Source organism: Drosophila subpulchrella, chromosome 3L (genome assembly GCF_014743375.2).
Source record: "Drosophila subpulchrella strain 33 F10 #4 breed RU33 chromosome 3L, RU_Dsub_v1.1 Primary Assembly, whole genome shotgun sequence".
Taxonomy (NCBI): Eukaryota; Metazoa; Arthropoda; class Insecta; order Diptera; family Drosophilidae; genus Drosophila; species Drosophila subpulchrella.
Window position 1 is genome coordinate 14,947,055 of NC_050612.1, and position 16,885 is coordinate 14,963,939.

General features: G+C 48.0%; 6 protein-coding genes across 8 annotated transcripts in view; 2 read left to right on the forward strand and 4 right to left on the reverse strand.

Moving 5' to 3' along the window:
- The first annotated feature begins 7 nt into the window (after nucleotides 1-7).
- Nucleotides 8-4,417, forward strand: LOC119555342 (kinesin-like protein Klp61F). Its single transcript, XM_037866678.1, has 6 exons — nucleotides 8-367; nucleotides 437-737; nucleotides 1,251-2,583; nucleotides 2,648-3,858; nucleotides 3,923-4,174; nucleotides 4,255-4,417. Exons 1-6 carry the CDS (start codon nucleotides 288-290, stop codon nucleotides 4,276-4,278), a joined length of 3,201 nt encoding a protein of 1,066 aa, XP_037722606.1. The 5' UTR covers nucleotides 8-287; the 3' UTR covers nucleotides 4,279-4,417.
- On the reverse strand, nucleotides 4,335-10,895 carry LOC119555343. The gene is made up of 6 exons (XM_037866679.1): nucleotides 10,689-10,895; nucleotides 9,711-9,967; nucleotides 9,413-9,659; nucleotides 6,527-6,653; nucleotides 5,027-6,435; nucleotides 4,335-4,970 (listed from the first exon to the last, which is right to left on the reverse strand). The coding sequence occupies exons 2-6, from the start codon at nucleotides 9,915-9,917 to the stop codon at nucleotides 4,765-4,767; spliced, it is 2,196 nt and encodes a 731-aa protein (XP_037722607.1). The 5' UTR covers nucleotides 9,918-9,967; nucleotides 10,689-10,895; the 3' UTR covers nucleotides 4,335-4,764.
- LOC119555348 (shematrin-like protein 2) lies at nucleotides 8,180-9,248 on the forward strand. The gene has a single exon (XM_037866686.1). The coding sequence runs from the start codon at nucleotides 8,244-8,246 to the stop codon at nucleotides 9,171-9,173; it is 930 nt and encodes a 309-aa protein (XP_037722614.1). The 5' UTR covers nucleotides 8,180-8,243; the 3' UTR covers nucleotides 9,174-9,248.
- Nucleotides 10,896-11,205: 310 nt separating the features above from the next.
- LOC119555352 (alpha-tocopherol transfer protein) lies at nucleotides 11,206-12,488 on the reverse strand. Its single transcript, XM_037866689.1, has 3 exons — nucleotides 12,160-12,488; nucleotides 11,722-12,094; nucleotides 11,206-11,659 (listed from the first exon to the last, which is right to left on the reverse strand). Exons 1-3 carry the CDS (start codon nucleotides 12,459-12,461, stop codon nucleotides 11,402-11,404), a joined length of 933 nt encoding a protein of 310 aa, XP_037722617.1. The 5' UTR covers nucleotides 12,462-12,488; the 3' UTR covers nucleotides 11,206-11,401.
- Nucleotides 12,489-12,622: 134 nt separating this feature from the next.
- LOC119555347 (retinol-binding protein pinta) lies at nucleotides 12,623-13,749 on the reverse strand. The gene is made up of 3 exons (XM_037866685.1): nucleotides 13,421-13,749; nucleotides 12,983-13,355; nucleotides 12,623-12,927 (listed from the first exon to the last, which is right to left on the reverse strand). Exons 1-3 carry the CDS (start codon nucleotides 13,735-13,737, stop codon nucleotides 12,667-12,669), a joined length of 951 nt encoding a protein of 316 aa, XP_037722613.1. The 5' UTR covers nucleotides 13,738-13,749; the 3' UTR covers nucleotides 12,623-12,666.
- A 267-nt stretch (nucleotides 13,750-14,016) lies between these two features.
- The window catches only part of LOC119555577, a 28,154-nt gene continuing 25,285 nt past the window's right edge, over nucleotides 14,017-16,885 (reverse strand). For all 3 annotated transcript variants that reach the window (XM_037867047.1, XM_037867046.1, XM_037867048.1), the window contains 5 exons: nucleotides 16,708-16,883; nucleotides 16,530-16,643; nucleotides 16,286-16,474; nucleotides 15,894-16,226; nucleotides 14,017-15,833 (listed from right to left, as the gene is read on the reverse strand). In XM_037867047.1, coding sequence (XP_037722975.1) covers nucleotides 14,312-15,833; nucleotides 15,894-16,226; nucleotides 16,286-16,474; nucleotides 16,530-16,643; nucleotides 16,708-16,883 — 2,334 coding nt within the window. In that variant the 3' untranslated portion in view covers nucleotides 14,017-14,311. The remainder of the gene's footprint in view (nucleotides 15,834-15,893; nucleotides 16,227-16,285; nucleotides 16,475-16,529; nucleotides 16,644-16,707; nucleotides 16,884-16,885) is intronic.

Sequence of the window (16,885 nt, forward strand, 5' to 3'; positions counted from 1 at the left end):
GTGACCCGCTGCGGTCACACCATTTGCGCATAATTTTAAAATCGAACGGACAATTTGAGACGCTGCTTTCGCTGTTCTCATTGGAATTATTGCGAAAATTAGTGTTCCCCCAGCGTCCTTCTGTAAATAGTAGTTAAAAATTATCAGCATTTGGTTCGGTGGACAGTGGAAACAAGGATTTCCAGGAATCGCACATACACACACGCACGCATACTAGTGCAAAGGCCTGGCGTCACTTTTTGGGCTGTACGCGCTAAAAGTTTAATTAATTGATTTAAGTGATCGAAATGGACATATCTGGTGGGAATACGTCGCGCCAGCCGCCAAAGAAGTCAAACCAAAACATCCAGGTGTATGTGCGCGTCAGGTGAGTTGATACATTCCTCGTGGATCTAATGGAATTCAAGATCTAACTGCGATTTCTCATCCTCCGCAGGCCCCTTAACTCCCGTGAACGCTGCATCCGATCCGCCGAGGTCGTGGATGTGGTGGCCCCCCGGGAAATAGTCACTCGTCACACCCTGGACTCCAAGCTCACCAAGAAGTTCACCTTTGACCGCAGCTTCGGGCCCGAGTCCAAGCAGTGCGATGTCTACTCCGTCGTGGTGTCTCCGCTGATCGAAGAGGTCCTCAATGGCTATAACTGCACTGTGTTCGCCTACGGACAAACGGGAACGGGCAAAACCCACACCATGGTGGGAAACGAGTGTGCCGAACTGAAATCCTCCTGGGAAGATGTGAGTTGCGATTGAAATAAGGGAAGGCTAGGGGCGGAAGATCATTGTATACCAACTATTTCTATGGATTCTAATAGATAAAAGAATAGGAACCTGCCTCAGCCTATAAGAATCGTCTAAACCACCTTATCCCAAATTTATTTTAAATAAACCTCAAAACGACTGAGGTATGGATACAAATATTTCTATACCTTCTATAAGATTTTAGGAAACAAACCTCATGCTCTAAGAATAGTTTAAAACATCCGTATCTCATATTTAATCCATATATAATTAGACCCTATTGAGATATAAATAATTTTCATACCGTAATTTTCTCAGCCAATTAAACTATCGGCAAACCACGAATTTAAGGTTCTACAGCATCTCCTCCTCCTTATCTTCTATTTTAAAACAACAAAAAAGGGCTCTTGCAATATTCTAGCCATCTGGCTCAAGGCCAGGCCTTCAAAACCTGTTTTCTTATACCAAGAATCACTAATCTAACCTTTTCTAATTTGTTTCCCCGCTTAGGACTCTGACATTGGCATCATACCGCGAGCTCTGAGTCATCTTTTCGATGAGCTGCGCATGATGGAGGTGGAGTACACGATGCGCATTTCCTACCTGGAGCTGTACAACGAGGAGCTGTGCGATCTGCTGTCCACCGATGACACCACCAAGATACGCATTTTCGATGATAGCACCAAGAAGGGATCGGTTATTATCCAGGGACTGGAGGAGATTCCCGTCCACAGCAAGGATGATGTGTACAAGTTGCTGGAGAAGGGAAAGGAGCGCCGCAAGACGGCCACTACACTGATGAACGCCCAGTCCTCTCGATCGCACACTGTGTTCTCCATAGTGGTGCACATCAGAGAGAATGGCATCGAAGGAGAGGACATGCTGAAGATCGGTAAGCTGAATCTGGTCGATCTGGCGGGCAGTGAAAATGTTTCCAAGGCTGGAAACGAAAAGGGAATTCGCGTGCGGGAGACAGTTAACATTAATCAGAGTCTCTTGACGCTCGGAAGAGTAATTACCGCTTTGGTGGACCGTGCTCCTCACGTTCCCTACCGCGAATCGAAGCTTACTAGGCTGCTCCAGGAATCTCTGGGTGGCAGAACCAAGACCTCCATCATAGCCACCATATCACCGGGCCACAAGGACATCGAGGAGACCCTAAGCACTTTAGAGTACGCCCATCGAGCCAAGAACATTCAAAACAAACCCGAAGTCAATCAAAAACTAACCAAGAAGACGGTGCTCAAGGAATATACTGAGGAGATCGACAAACTTAAAAGAGATCTCATGGCGGCCAGGGACAAGAACGGAATCTATTTGGCCGAGGAAACCTACGGCGAGATAACCTTGAAGTTGGAATCGCAAAACCGTGAACTTAACGAGAAGATGTTGCTGCTCAAGGCCTTGAAGGATGAACTCCAGAACAAGGAGAAGATCTTCAGCGAGGTGAGCATGAGTCTTGTGGAGAAAACACAGGAGCTGAAGAAGACCGAGGAGAACCTTATGAACACGAAGGGTTCGCTGCTTCTGACCAAGAAAGTGCTAACCAAGACCAAGCGGCGCTACAAGGAGAAAAAAGAGCTGGTGGCCTCGCACATGAAGACGGAGCAGGTGCTGACCACACAGGCGCAGGAAATCCTGGCCGCTGCTGATCTGGCCACCGATGACACCCATCAGCTACATGGAACCATCGAAAGAAGGCGTGAAATGGACGAGAAGATCCGCAGATCCTGTGATCAGTTTAAAGATCGCATGCAAGACAACTTGGAGATGATCGGTGGCAGTCTGAATTTGTATTTGGAGCAGCAGGCAGCTTCCAAGGAGCACTTAAGCCAGGAGATGGGTAAGCTACCTACAAACAATCCCCTTGCTCTCTTCCTTCTTATTTACCATCTTATTCTTTTTAGTCAACTCCAGCAATGTGAGCCAACGCCTAGCAACCAATGCCAGCAAGAGCATTGAAATCCTTAAGGAAAGGTGCACCCAGTCGCTGGAGGATCAGGCCCAGCTCCAGAATAAGTTGATGACTGAGGTCTTGAAGATCAGCGATCAGCACTGTCAAAATTTTATCGCCCAGCTGATGACGCAGTTGCAGCAGCGACAGCTTTTGATGAGCAACGAAATCGAGTGTAATCTGCAGGTGATTGAGCAGAACAATGAGCTACATAAGCAGTTATTGGACACCATGCAGGAGAAGTTATCCAACATAATTTCAACCAGTTCAGAGCTCGTAGAAGAGCATGTACAGAAAGTGCACCACCATCTTGAACAGCTCAGCGGGATGAGTTTGCCGGATGCGGAGGAACTGGAGCAACTGAAAGAGGAACTGTCCAACGAAAGGGCTCTGGCCCAGCAAGAGGAAACTCTCCTCGAGTCCATGATGATGCAGATGGAACAGATCAAGAATTTGCGTGCCAAAAATAGCATTAGCATGTCCATCCGCCTCAACAAGATGGAGGAAAGCCGTCTAACCAGGAACCATCGCATCGATGATACCAAGTCTGTCGTCCAAAACTACCAAAAGCAGGGGATTGAAGTGGCTGAATTTACAAAAGGTGTGCTCAACTTCGTAACAGAATCGGGAATGGAGTGTCTGGACACAAGCGTTGCTAACTGCTCCATGCTGCAGGTGCACATGAAGAATCTCAACCAGGAATATGCGAAGCAAACAGAAGAAAATGTGATTTCAAGTCGCCTTCACCACCAGCAGGTGGTTTCCATCTGCCAGGAGAACAAAAATCAGCTTGAAGCGCTGCAGGAGAAAAGCGAAGCTAATCTGGAGCACATTGTGGGCGAGAGGCAGAAGCTCATCACTGAGGACAGGCAGCGGTTTATAGGACATTCCACTGTGGCCACCGATCTAGTGCAGGAGTTGAACAAGCAGTCCACCGAGCATGCTGCGCTCCAGCGGCAGCAGCTGCAGATTTCCGAGCAGGAGCTTGTGCGCTTCCAGCAGACGGAGTTGAAAACATATGCGCCCACCGGGACCACTCCCTCGAAAAGGGACTTTGTCTATCCACGGACCCTGGTGGCCACGTCGCCGCACCAGGAGATCGTGAAGCGCTATCGCCAGGAGCAGGACTGGTCGGATCTCGACACCACAGCTACCATAGACGAGGTAATTGAAGAGAACATTTGTATGTACACTGGAAACCCCTAATACTTGTTTTTACATTCTATAGGGCAGCGAAGGTGAACACGACGACTCACTGCAATCCGTACAGGAGCTTTCCGAGACGGAAACCATAATGAACTCCACGCCCATTGAGCCCGTGGATGGGGTTACCATAAAGCGCGGTTCTGGCACCACCCGAAACTCCAATTCGAATGCTCTGAAGCCACCCGTAACTACTGGTGGAAAACGCAGTAGCTCCCTGTCCCGCTCCCTTACGCCCAGTAAATCTTCACCTCGGGGTTCCCCCGCCTTTGGCAGGGTAAGTCAACTGCAAGTCCGCTAATGACTAAACAAATAAATCCTCCGATAAAATATTGCCTTTATTTTCCATATTTTTAGCACAACAAAGAAAACTTGGCCTGATTGAATTCGATGACAATAGTACTCTACCCAGTAACCCGTTTATGTTTGTTTGGCTCTTCTGGATATTCTTTTTAATCTGTATATCAATCTTTTGAATTTCGTACATTTATTATTAAATAAACTTAGTATGCTATGTAAAGTTAACGAAACCTTGAGGCTTCAGTTCGAGTGCAGGTTCAAGGTTGAGGACTCACTTTGAGTGCGATATAAAAATTTTAAGATTTCAAAAATATTTTTTGCGACTACATGTAATGAAAGAAACAACCGAGCATCTAAATCAATCACTTTAATTCAATACGATGTGACCATTATTTTACTTTGGAGAATTCAGATTCGTTGAAGTTTCGTTTTTAAAACTTGTAATTAAGTTAAATAACCGTAACCCTAAGTTTATTAATTTTCATAGTGATAAGTTTTCTTTAAATTATCCTTCTCAAAATGTAAAGAACAAAAGAGTTTTATATCTGTCAATACCCTAACTATCTATTAATCTTCGTCCTGCTCGTCGTCATCATCTTTGAGAATACCCAGTCGACGGGCAACCTCCTTAACGTTGGCAATAAACTCCTCCTGCACAAGGTTAAAACTCATGGCCAGTAAGGCAATGCCGAAGAGCAGATATAGCGAGCAATAGGCAATGGACTGCTCCGATTCATCCTTGACTCCTTTGGCGGGGACAAAGTCACCAAATCCTGGAGGGAAACGTGAAATCAGAAACAATTTCAAATAAAGTTATGGGCACACTCACCAATCGTGGTCAGCGTGATAAAGCAAAAGTAAGCGGAATCCAGGAAAGACCAGTTCTCCCAGTAGGCAAACAGAGCAGCTCCGCCGAGGATATAGCTAACCACCAAAAAGACGCACAGCCAAATGGGCACGGGGCGATCTTTGGGCAGCAGATCACCATAGTCGCCGTACTCATCCCCGCACATGGAGTCATCGTCATCATAATCGTAGCTGGGACGTCGACGGATTTGCCGCTGCACTGGAAAACCCATGGGCGACATGATTCTCGGGGATGGAGGCAAACGTTCGGCTCGTTCCCTGCGCCGATTCCTCCTGGGCTCCCGACTCCTGGAGTGACGCCGTTCCGTTGGATAATCCTCGTAGTTGTTGTCTTCATAAAGAGATCCCTCATCGAAGCTCTCCTCCACATAGTCCTCGTAGCGTCCTTGGGAGTGGCCGCGCCTATCCCGGCGATGATCCCTTCCTGGCGGTGGAGCATCGTAGTCGGGCAGTTCGAGATGGTTGCCATATCGAGAGGATTGCCTGCCCAGGCTTCCAGCTCTTCTGCCATTATTATTCTGGCGATGGGAACTCTGAGGTGGTGGTTGCGGAGATCGCTCTCGTTCCCGATCCCTCTGGCGCTGCCTCTGGTGAGCAGATCTCGGCATGGACTGGCTCCTTGGCGCCGGCTGTCTTCTATTGCCACCGCCACCGAATTCATCCAGAGCGTATCTATTTGGTATAATGGGCGTTTTCCTCACCACATCCTCATCCACATCTTCGTAGTGCGATGAAACGTGCCTCGGATCCACGGACTTGGCCCTGCTTCTCCCAGGAGCCGAGTGAAGGCGATGCAGTTCCCTGGAAGCTTTCGAGGATTCCTGATTGTGCGGCGACCGAACCGAACGCACACTGGCGGCTCTTTTGGCGGGAAGTGGCATGTCGCTGAAGTCCTCAATTGAACCAGCGTCCAAGTGGGACCGGGAATAGCGCTCCCTCTCCACCGTGTGCCTGTCCCTCATCCGATCCCGCTGCCTCTGCCGGCTGCTGTAGCGATTGGACCGATTCAGGGTCTGGGTTTCGTACTCATCCCCGTATATGGTGTGCCGCTGGCGAGGATCGTGGTGCGAATGCTGCTGCTGCTGGCGGCGACTGCGTCCACCTCCGCTGCTGCGATGCCCGAACTCCCGGTCGTCATAACCTCTGCCCATGGTGCGCAGTTCCGGATCGGAGTAGGCATGACCCATGGAGGGACCTAGACCTGAGTCATTTCCCGATCTTTGGGTCATCTTCATGGACCGCCGGAACGAGGGTGGCGGTTGGGAACGAGTGTGGCGTTGGGAGCGCATGGATCTCTGCCGGGAGCGGGCATTCCTCGGACGTTTGGCCGTGCGGGTGCACACATAGCAGCAAATTCTCCAGTATAAAAACCTATGAAAGAGGTACAAGTAAAGATTTGAATAGAAATAATCCATTACTGAATAAAATTCATACATTTTCCAGTACATCGCTGTCAACTCACCGGAATGATGTGGCCATGACATCTCCAATGTTGGACAGGCAGATGAGCATCAGCGGAATGCCCACGATGGCGTAGAAAATCGTTGTCACCTTGCCCCAATCCGTGCGCGGCGATATGTGGCCATAGCCTGTCCAGAATACGATGAAGAATATGAAATTACCTTGTTCCAAAAAGGTATGTTGGATTTTGTATTATGCTTGTGGCTTCACCTTCAACCTTGTGACCGCAAAGTTCTTGAAACGCTAATGAATCTAAGACCCGCTAAGGCCTAATCTATCTGTACTTCTTTTTGAACAAGCCAAGCCCATTATCGCTCCCAAAAAGCAAATGGCAAACAATTGCCAACATGGTATTTCAAGTCGGCCGCTTTTGGCCTTTACGGAAGTGTGCAAATTCATAGATAGCAAAGGCAGAACCTCTTTGCTTAATTCTAACTGATGGGCGTCGGTCACTAAACCCATTTGTGTGTTAGCCATAAATCCATATCGGGGAATTGTGCAAATGGTAAAGCAAAAAAACCGAGCTCCCATCATCAAAAGCCAGAGCTAATAAACTACTTTAACGAATGAGTTTGTGCCTGAGAGTCGAATAGTTAAATGCCCTAAACGGCTTTTACTAATGACTAATGTGATTTTGTATTAAGTTACAATACGTTATATTATTCTAAAGCTTACTATAAATATTAGAAGAACTATGATTAATTTAACTTGATTTGATTATCCTCTAATCTTTGATGATATGTTAGCGGAATGTTATCACTAAAGCTTAATATCTTGTAGAATTACAAGTAGGCAGTGAAAGCCGAGTATCATCTTTTGGAGTAAAGCCTTTAGTCTTAAGACCGTATATTAAAAGCAAATAATTTCTTCTCCATCTTCTGCATCGAATCACTAAACCCCTTGCTGGGGTATGCTGATAATGAGAAATTCCCATCGTTAAAATCTAAATCTAAAACAGAAAAAGGTAATCACGATCGGTCAGTGGCGTTTGACCTTGCTGTTGTTTTGACCACAGACAATTGGATGGCAGCAACTCCACTTTTGGTTTCATTTGACACCCTCCCTCGCTACCGCCCCCTTTCTGGCCCATCACCACCTGAGGTGAACCCATTTTTAGAGGTCACCCACGTGATGGGTGCTCAGCTAACTGTGTCCAAAGTGGATCTCTGACCTGTGCCTGCCCTATGCCGCCCTGGAAAAGGGAGTGCTTATATGTACCAGCTCATGGTGATTTCCAGGAATGGGTTTATTGGGTCGATCAATGAGCAATTACCTAATGATTTATGCGATTTCAACGTGATCACTGAGTGGACAAAACCACTGCCCGATCCATCCGCTTGCCTCATTGGTTCCTGGGCGGATCGCGGTCTGGTCGCGCTTCAGGTGAATCAACCATGCGATACGTGGGCCCAAGATTTGTGAAGATTTCTGTCTGGCACGATCGTTGTTGATTCATTGGCCGGGCAGTCGCCAAATCCACATCCACATCCAAATCCCCACCTGCGGCTGCCCTCTTCGCTTGACTGAGTTTGTGCGTCGTCATCGCCGCTGATGTCTCTGGTTTTATTTATTTTTGTTGGTTTTTCGGTTCTCGGGTGCGGTTATATAAGTAGCGTGTGCCGATCGTGTTTCTGAACTATTCTGTTGCGGGAGCTTGCAGCGACCAAGCGAAAAATACGGGTCAGTGTGTGAACGAATAAGTCGGTTCCAGTCAAATCATGCAGAGCAATTGCCTCATCATCGTGGCTTTATGCCTCCTTGGATTAGTGGCGGCTAAGTCTTCGGAGGGTGATCAAGATCAGTGGGTCTGGCGATCTTACAATCGTCGAGAGCGCTCTTTTCGGGACATTGATCGCAGTTCCCCCATAAGGAACTCCTATGACCAAAAGCTGAGAAGGGAGCCTACAACTCGAAGACCCTTGCCTGGCCAGCCGGAGAACGATGAGATCGAGGACTATGCCGATGTGGTGGAGCCCACTAGATCATCAGATACTCCAAATGTGGGCACCCGTCAGTTTAATCCCTATGGAGGTCAACCCAATGCCGGACAATTCGGAGGACTTGGAGGCTATGGCGGAAATCCAGGTGTGCTGGTGGGACCCGGAGGACCGACTGGAGTCATAGGAAGACCTCAGCTGTACCCCAATCCCTATCAAACAGGCTATGGTGGATTCTCGGGAGCCCAGAACGGCATTGGTGGATATCCCGGAGGCTATTCAGGAGTAGGACAGGGTCTTCCTGGAGCTGGATTCCCCGGAACTAACTTCAACAACTATCCTACCAATGGACTGGGTCTCAACCAATTCCCTAGCAACGGACAGTACCCATATGGATCCTATCCAGGAGGTGACTTCAGTGGTAACCAATTTGCGGGAGCCGGTGGACAATTCCCAGGATTGGGACAGTACCCCGGTAACCAACAGTTCGGCGGACCTCAGTACACCGAGGGTTACGGTCTGGCTGGAGGATTGGGCTTAGGTCAACTGGGACTTGGAAACGGTGGTATTGGATATGGCGGTAGTTTCCCACCTCTCGGAGGCGGCTTTGGCTACGATGAGAAATCTCCAGCTGTGGCAGAAGGCAAAAGTGCTAAAAGTGTGGCTGCGGCACCCAGAAACGTGAATGATAAGCTCAGTAAGAAGATCTAATTTAGAAATATGAAACTGAAAGTATATCTTCCATATTTATCCTCGCTGAGACTTAAAAGATCTACAATCGAATTTAAAAACCACACAATGTATTGTTCCCTTCTTACACTTTTCTCATCCTGAGTTGTAAATAGTCCCCTAGTGAACAGTATTCTATGCATAGTTTAGACTTAGATTAAGCAAATAAATCACAATCCTAATTCAACCAAGCTTTTTGTGTTCTAATAATATTCACTCACCTATGGTAGTTATCACTATGATGGAGTAGAACAAGGATCCAGCAAAGGTCCACTGGGATTTCCGCAGATCCTCGTCGCCATCCCAACCGTCTGCCTTGATGGCCGTAAGGATCTGCTTTTCAAAGTTGGCCAGATGCTTGCTGACATTGGCCATCCAGTCGCTTTCCCGCAGGACAACTGCATCGTCTGACAGAAGCCAGATATTCTCCGTGAGATTAAAGCGAAGATTCTGTATGTCTCGCTTGACCTGAAGAGGGATATATGACTTGGTGGTTTTCTAATAAGATCATCATCTCACCTCCAGTTCGTGGGGTCGTTCGAGGTGCTGGAAGAGGTAGGCACCGCCCACGCAATAGGAAACGACGAGGGCCACGAGCAGCACATGGGACACAATGCAGGTGAGCACCTTCCACGAGAAGCAGATGGCAGCCACACAGCGTCCGCGTTCCGGCTTCGCTGGCTCCATCATGTGCGCCGGCAGAGATTGGGCCCGCCTACCCGACATGGCCACCCTCCTCTGGTCTCCTTCCCTGGGCTAATTTACCGCTCGGCTGGCTGTAAATTATGAAATGCAAAAGAAACTAAATAAAAGGATGGTAGCGAAAAGTTTGCAGGTCGACATAAGAAATACCCTGTTCTATGCTGTGTGCCTGCAGAAAAAACACGGTTCCCATCTAATAGAGCAATGGTTCTTGGTTATGTGATAAGTCATAACTCATCATCATTACTATTAAGTCCATATACTAAACCAATCTTATGAATCTTTAAATCAAAACGTTTTTCCCAGAATTCCCAATGGCTAACAGTTTAGATGAAGGCTGCCATAATCATTAAACTAATGCCTCCAAATAAACATCCCTTTTTATCTAGTCCCATGTGTTTTTTCTGGTAATCTCCAAAAGGAGCAATTACAGACAAGCCGAAAGGTAAACGCAACAAAGCTCTATAGCACACATGTTTATTTGTCCAAATATTTATTTATTTGGGTTGCTGGGGCAAGGCCGAAGATCCGAGGGGATTGGGCGCGGAAGCCACCGAAAGACTCGAGACTCCATGAGACTATTTTGGGTTTACTGCCGCCCGGCGGGGGCATTCATCTCATCGTCAAATCTCGTGCCACGCCTGTCGGGAACTCTTCTGATTCTCTTTACTTATAGACGGGGGACTACATAACATGTCCGAGCAATTATGAACTTCGATTTCATTTGGGCAATTAGCGTGGGTAATTTATGGGCCCATCGGGATTGAGTTTGGAATTGCTCTCGATGATGATTACCGATTGCAGATCGCGTTCTGATTCGCACTGAGGGAAACTTTTTTAGTTTTCCAATTTACATTCCATGCTGTATATTTGCCCCGAACCGATTCGATCCGCACAAAGAACCGACGCACCGATCCGTACGACCCACAAATTCTTACTGAGGATCGCGTCCACACAGATGGACTCTCCACGGATCTCTCGGGAAATCGGTTTATTTTTGGTCTTACGCGAAGTTCTCTTGTCTTCCGTAGATATATAGTTTTGGAAAAACTTTTAGTTTCGCCTTTTCTCTGGCCTTTCGTTTGTTTTGTATTGTTTGGCTCTCACTAGCATCTAAATTTGTGGTTTGTTTACGCCGTCTCTCTGTTTGAAGATCTCATTTAATCAGCTGATACAGGTGGTCTATTGCTTAATCTGATAATCCATGAGATTACTTGATGTTAAGTGATATATTTCTGGGATCCTAATAGTGTTGATACCAAATTCAATTGATTTAATTATGTGGACATTTTCGAAGACCTTTCGCATTGTTTAGAATTAATTTAAATTCATGGAATTTAACTATCTTTTTTATTTCGTGCTAAGTTCTTTGTTTGTTTTATGCCCTTATCTCTGAGCTTATCAAAAATCGATTAGAGTCAAGTTAAACTTGACTGCCTACACCTTTGTAACTTAAGATAAGAGCTGCAGCTGTAAGTATTTTTTAAATTATAGCAAAAGGTTTAACTTTAGTCAACATTCAATTGCCGGAAGGAGCCCTGAAGACCGAAGAGACTCTCGAAATCCACGGGTTGACCCACTCGGAGACTCTCATCGGTTCCGTAGTTCTTCTCCTCCTCCCAGTAGTTTCTGTAGGCCAGAATTCGCTGCTCCCAATCCTTTATGAGTTCCGGGATCGAACCATTCTCCCCTCCATATTCCACAGGCAAATACTTCTTGGGGATTTGGTCATAGAGTGCTTCCCATTTGGTTCCGTGGACGTAGAGCTAGGGGTTTTATAAGATCTTTAGTTTTTTCTAAACTTACTTTTCAAGATCTTTTTACTTACCCGTCCTTGCTGCTTCTTTGACATCATGGGCTTGATCATATTGAATACGGTCTCAAATCCATTGGGAGTGTTGATGAAATGAATACCTTGAGGACGAAGTGGAAGGGCTTCTTCCTGGAAAACAGTCATCTTCTTGGCAAAAGACGGTGTCATCTGCAGGAAGTGACCGGTGGTGACATTGGAAAGGTCCAAAATGGAAATCAGTCCATTCACAATGGCCACATCATCTTCGTCGAGCATAATCTGCTGCATGAGACCACCAGCTCGATTTACCTCCTGAAAGGTGTATTTGCTTGGATCGTAAGTGGCCATGCGAATCATAGCCAAACGCGGACCATTATCGTTTAGGGGACGTGGCAAAATAACTAAAGTTCTGGGATAAGATTAAAACAAAGATTAAGGCAATGCATTTTACGGGTTTTGGTCTTCCGAACTCACCCTAATTTGAAAATATCCAACAGTTTCTCCACATCGACATTATGACCCAGGTAAAACTCTGGGTACTTGGTCCTTAGTGTGTAGAACCTATCGATCTTGGCCTTGGTCCTCTCCAAGCTGAACTTGCAACCCCTTAGGAAGTTCACCAGGAACTGGTCATCTGTGCGGGCTTTCAAGTGGGGCTGCTGCCTAATCCAATCCCTTAAAGCGGCTATATCATCATCCAACTTTTTGGGGACCTCGTTCAGGATCTCGATGGCATTTTTCTGGAGCTCGGGGCTCAGTGGACGGATGGAAGGCATCTCGTTGAGGTCTCCTTAACGGTCAATGAACGAATGTTGATTTTGCCACCCCAGCATTTGTGTATTTCAAGTTGAAATCGATAAGCTATCGCCTGAAAGCTGATAACCATATAGTCGCCAAGAATAAGTAGTTAGCAGCAGAGCTTATCAAAACCATTTATTGTGGGTTTATGGCCCAGATGAGTTTACAGGTATTTTAACCGATTCAGTCGATGACCAACTGGCGAAAAGAGCCATCTAGGCCAAAGTGACTCTCTTCGGGGTTCAGATTGGTGGGCTCCTCGCGTAACTTGTCATTGGTTCCAAAGTGTTGACAGTCCTCAAAGTAACTGCGATAGCTAGAGAGCTTGGCCTCCATCTCAGTTGCCATATCCTTCATGGTTCCCTTGGAACCCCCATACTCCAGTGGTAGATAATGTTTGGGAACTCTCTCAAAGATAGCCTCCGGATCGGCAGTAACTGAAAGCTAGAAGTGGAGAAGTTATAATGATTGGTTGTAAAAAAATTCTATATTATCCTACCCTTTCTTTGATTTTTTCTGGAAACCATCCCAGCAGTGATTTGAAACCCATCTCAAAGGCCTTGGGCACATTGATAAAATGGATTCCCTTCTGACGCGTTGGCATTGCCTCATCCGCATAGGTAGAGAATTTGCTGAGAAGATGGGGCTGGAGGGCAAAAAAATTCGCACCCGTCACTCCACTCATATCCATGATCTCCACGTAGCCACTGACCGAGGCATTATCATCCTCCAGCATCATGATCTCGCCGAACATGGAACCCACTCTTAAAATATCCTGGAACTTAAACTTGTTAAGGTCATAGGAGCCAGCTCGAATGATGGTCACAGCTGGTCCAGTGTCTTCCTTATCGAGGGGAATGCGCAAGATAACTCTGGAAAAATAAAGGATAAGGGAAAGATAACAAGAGTTACAAGATCACAAAGTACTATCAAGTACCCCATTCGAATAATCTCCAGAACCTGAGGATCGTCAGCCAGTCGGTGTTCGTTGAAAACCTCAGGAATTAGCGCTTGTAAGCTGTAAAATCGATCAATCTTTTGCTTGGCCTTCTCCAGACTGAATTTCGATCCCCGGAGGAAGCTGAGCAGGAACTGATCCTCCAGGCAGGCGCAGATATGAGGTTGCTTCTGCAGCCATTCCTTGAGGGAAGCGATGTCCGATTCCACTCTACTTGGCACCTCGTTAAGCTCCTCAATTGCCACTTTTTGCAGAGCAGGCGGTAGAGGTCTTATGGGCTTGAAACTTCCAATCATTTTGGTAGCGCTATCAGTTGCAGACTAACCAGAATTTTAAACACTTAACTCCGACAATGCACTTCGAAATGGTGAACACTAATAATATTCAAAGCGATAAGTAACGACTAATCTGAGTAGCGATTAGCAGGGGTATGGGAAAGTTATGTTTGCGGCATTAAACTTTGATACCATTTGCTTTAAGGTTATATTAACAAGCATTATATCTCTATATTTAATAGTATATGGGTCCTGTTGGTCCTGTAAGAGATCATACATTTTAAGAATTCAAAGAGAACATTTTTCTTTTCATTTAATTTTTTTTTTCATTAAAAACTTTATTCAAAGAGAAAAATCAATTAGGCTACACATGAACTACGGAACTAAGACTTATCAACTAGATACCCGGTTGAAGCTGCCACCGTAACTAAACCTAGTCTGGGTTGCAGTTATATTGAGATGTTGCATAAGACACTTGTTTATAATATATGGGTAGATTTAAATGATCTATAAATACGCTGATCTGATGGGCTGTCGTAACCTAGGAGTGGATTGCTATTGCACAGAAGCTGGAGAAGATCTTTTAGAGTATCTTTTAGTAGAGGCCGGAGGGCAGATCCGTCACCTTGGACATGGATCCCTGGGTGTGGGATCTCGTTCGCATGGTGGGACCCTGGATCTGTCCACCATTCGGAAGTCCGAATCCCGAGTGATCGTGCATCCGCATGGCCAGGTTGCTGGTGAAGTATATCTGCTGGTTGCTTCGCGACTTCTCCCTTCCGATGGCCGCCTCATTGAGGGCTTCGGGATGGGCGGAGGCGAAGGCGGCCTCCAGGCGCTCCACATTCTTGGTGACCCTTCTGGCCTGCAGGGCAGCCGAGATATCGGGCTTGGGATACTTCTGCGGTGTGTTCATGCCGGTCATAAAGAAGACCCCGTTGAATTGCTGGGCTGGCGGCGTGGGAGGAGGAGGAGCTGGAGCCTTGACCTTCACCGGGTGATGGGGAATCGTCGTCACCGGCGCCGTGTCCTGGGCACTCTTCCTCAAAGCCTGCATGGTGGGATCGTGTTCGTCGTGCCGCGCATTCATGATCACATCCAGGAGCTCCCGATTCGTGCTGGCATTGTAAGCCGTGGCCGTGGCATTCGCCTCCGGCATGTCGGGAGTGGGTGAGTCCATTTGGTAGGACGCCGGCTGATCCGTCTCCGGAGCATCGTAGTCCACCTCGTCGAAGAAGCTCTGCATGGCGGCCAACCGCTCGGCGGCAGCGGGATCTCCCGGTTGGTGCAAGACCATGCCATAATCCGAACCCTCCTGATCAGAGCAGTCGGTGCGTGCCACCAGATGTGCCAGCGAACGGGATTTCCTCGGAGGCTGCGGTACTATGTTGACCGGGACAATATCCTTCTCTACGGAGCGGTGGTGGCGCATCTTTGAGCGGGAACCACTGCTCGCCTGGCTGCTGATCTGCTTCTCCGCCTCACTCACAATGTTGTCCAACTCCTCGATCACATCCTCAATGGTGGCCGCATCATCTTCATCCTCCTCAGGCACAACCTTTCGCGACTGCTTCGCCTTGGAGGGGAGGACCAAAATGGGCACTGGACTGAGGGATGCACCCGTCTCCGAACTGCTGATGCCCTCGTCCTCGTGCTCCGAACTGCTCTGCTTGTTCTTCTTGGGCGGAGGAACCTGGCGGGGAAGGGCTACCGGCTGGTGGCCGGAGGAGGACTCCACCGGCTTGAATTTGGACTGCTGCTGGTTGCCCTGCAGGCGGAAGATTTCGCGCTGCAGTTCGGCACATCGCTCTTGGAGACGCCGCTCCATGGAGGTCAGCACGGCCTTCTCCTCGTGCAGGATCTGCACCCTTCGCTCCAGGATGACCATCTGGCTGCGCACGCGCTCCGCATCCCTGGCCTGGGTTATCATCTTGTCCACATCAATATGCAGTTCGTTGAAGCGCTTCACCTCGATCTTCAGGGCATCCAACCAGGGGGATGAGGAGGAGATGGTCCTGGCCAAGGTGCTGGCATCTAAGCCCGCTTGGAAGAGCTCAGCCTGAATGTACAGACGCTGCTGGATGCTCACGGCGCTCTCGATGAAGGTGTTGAGGAATCTATAAGAGATTAGAGGCATGAAGCAATCTGTTTTTGATTTCATCAGCGGATTCCCTTACTTAACACCCGCACACTGAAGCTCCCCGGAACCACCGCCGCTGTTCAGGATGCCCACCAGTAGGCGAAACCGAACCGGTTCACTGCATCTCAGTCGCAACGTGGACATGGCATCCGAGACGGCTGTGTGACCCGCTGAGGCTATCTTCTGACCACCACTGCCGCTCCCAAAGGGCTGACGATCGCAGGCGGAGGCGAGCAGCTGGAGGGCCAGGATGCGGGCTCGGATGCCCTGACCCGTGGCCGAGGAAGCCAGGGGCATGAGACCCACTGGTGTGTTCCCCAAACGGGCTATGGCATCCAGGGATCGCGAACTGCAGATGCTCAGACATTGCCTGGAGGAGATTATGGATTAGTGCACTTTCTAAAGACTTTTAAGAGGGTTCCAACTCACAGGCAAGACAGCTCATCCAGCAAAGCACGACGCTGATAGCTCTGGGGATTCCTGGTCAGGGCCAGGGAACTACTGGCTCCTGGCAATGGAGCAGGGGCGTTGCTGGCCTGGGCCATTTGAATGGCGCGCAGGACCTCCAGTAAGTGGCTGATGCCGTCCGCAGGAGTGCCCACAAACTCCTGGACAAAGCTGGAAGGAAACTTTGTAAGCAACAGAGATGGATAGGATAATATGTCATCCTCACCTGGGAAAGGAGACCCGCAGATCAGCCCTCAACTTGGTGAGCAAATCTGTGATGGAGCCGAACTGACGCAGGGACATCTCTCTGTCATTTTCTGGCGGAGCAGGAATGGGAGATCTAAAAGGGATTAAGGGAAAAGATTAAAGAGTTGGCCAGTAGGATTCCAAGATCCAATCCTTACTTGTACTCCGAGTGTTTGGCTGGCAGGGTGGCCGATCGAGAGGCCTCTTCCTTGGCACTCGGACCCGTGCTCACATCGTAGATGGTTACCTTTTTGGCCGAACTGCTGGCCTTGATGAACTTCCTCAGCGAGTGCACATAGTCCTCGGGATTGTAGACTGGTGGTCGTTGGTTTTCCT

Excerpts from the sequence above, each read along its gene's own strand:
- LOC119555352 (XM_037866689.1), bottom strand. The coding sequence starts at position 12,461 with ATGCCTTCCATCCGTCCACTGAGCCCCGAGCTCCAGAAAAATGCCATC. Across the intron at positions 12,095-12,159 it reads TTGGATATTTTCAAATTAGG|AACTTTAGTTATTTTGCCAC; the intron begins GTGAGTTCGGAA and ends ATCTTATCCCAG. Across the intron at positions 11,660-11,721 it reads CAAAGAAGCAGCAAGGACGG|CTCTACGTCCACGGAACCAA; the intron begins GTAAGTAAAAAG and ends TAAAACCCCTAG.
- LOC119555342 (XM_037866678.1), top strand. The coding sequence starts at position 288 with ATGGACATATCTGGTGGGAATACGTCGCGCCAGCCGCCAAAGAAGTCA. Across the intron at positions 738-1,250 it reads TGAAATCCTCCTGGGAAGAT|GACTCTGACATTGGCATCAT; the intron begins GTGAGTTGCGAT and ends TTCCCCGCTTAG. Across the intron at positions 4,175-4,254 it reads GTTCCCCCGCCTTTGGCAGG|CACAACAAAGAAAACTTGGC; the intron begins GTAAGTCAACTG and ends CCATATTTTTAG.
- LOC119555343 (XM_037866679.1), bottom strand. The coding sequence starts at position 9,917 with ATGTCGGGTAGGCGGGCCCAATCTCTGCCGGCGCACATGATGGAGCCA. Across the intron at positions 6,436-6,526 it reads GTCATGGCCACATCATTCCG|GTTTTTATACTGGAGAATTT; the intron begins GTGAGTTGACAG and ends CCTCTTTCATAG. Across the intron at positions 4,971-5,026 it reads TATCACGCTGACCACGATTG|GATTTGGTGACTTTGTCCCC; the intron begins GTGAGTGTGCCC and ends GTTTCCCTCCAG.
- LOC119555348 (XM_037866686.1), top strand. The coding sequence starts at position 8,244 with ATGCAGAGCAATTGCCTCATCATCGTGGCTTTATGCCTCCTTGGATTA.
- LOC119555347 (XM_037866685.1), bottom strand. The coding sequence starts at position 13,737 with ATGATTGGAAGTTTCAAGCCCATAAGACCTCTACCGCCTGCTCTGCAA. Across the intron at positions 13,356-13,420 it reads CTGGAGATTATTCGAATGGG|AGTTATCTTGCGCATTCCCC; the intron begins GTACTTGATAGT and ends TTATTTTTCCAG. Across the intron at positions 12,928-12,982 it reads CAGAAAAAATCAAAGAAAGG|CTTTCAGTTACTGCCGATCC; the intron begins GTAGGATAATAT and ends CTCCACTTCTAG.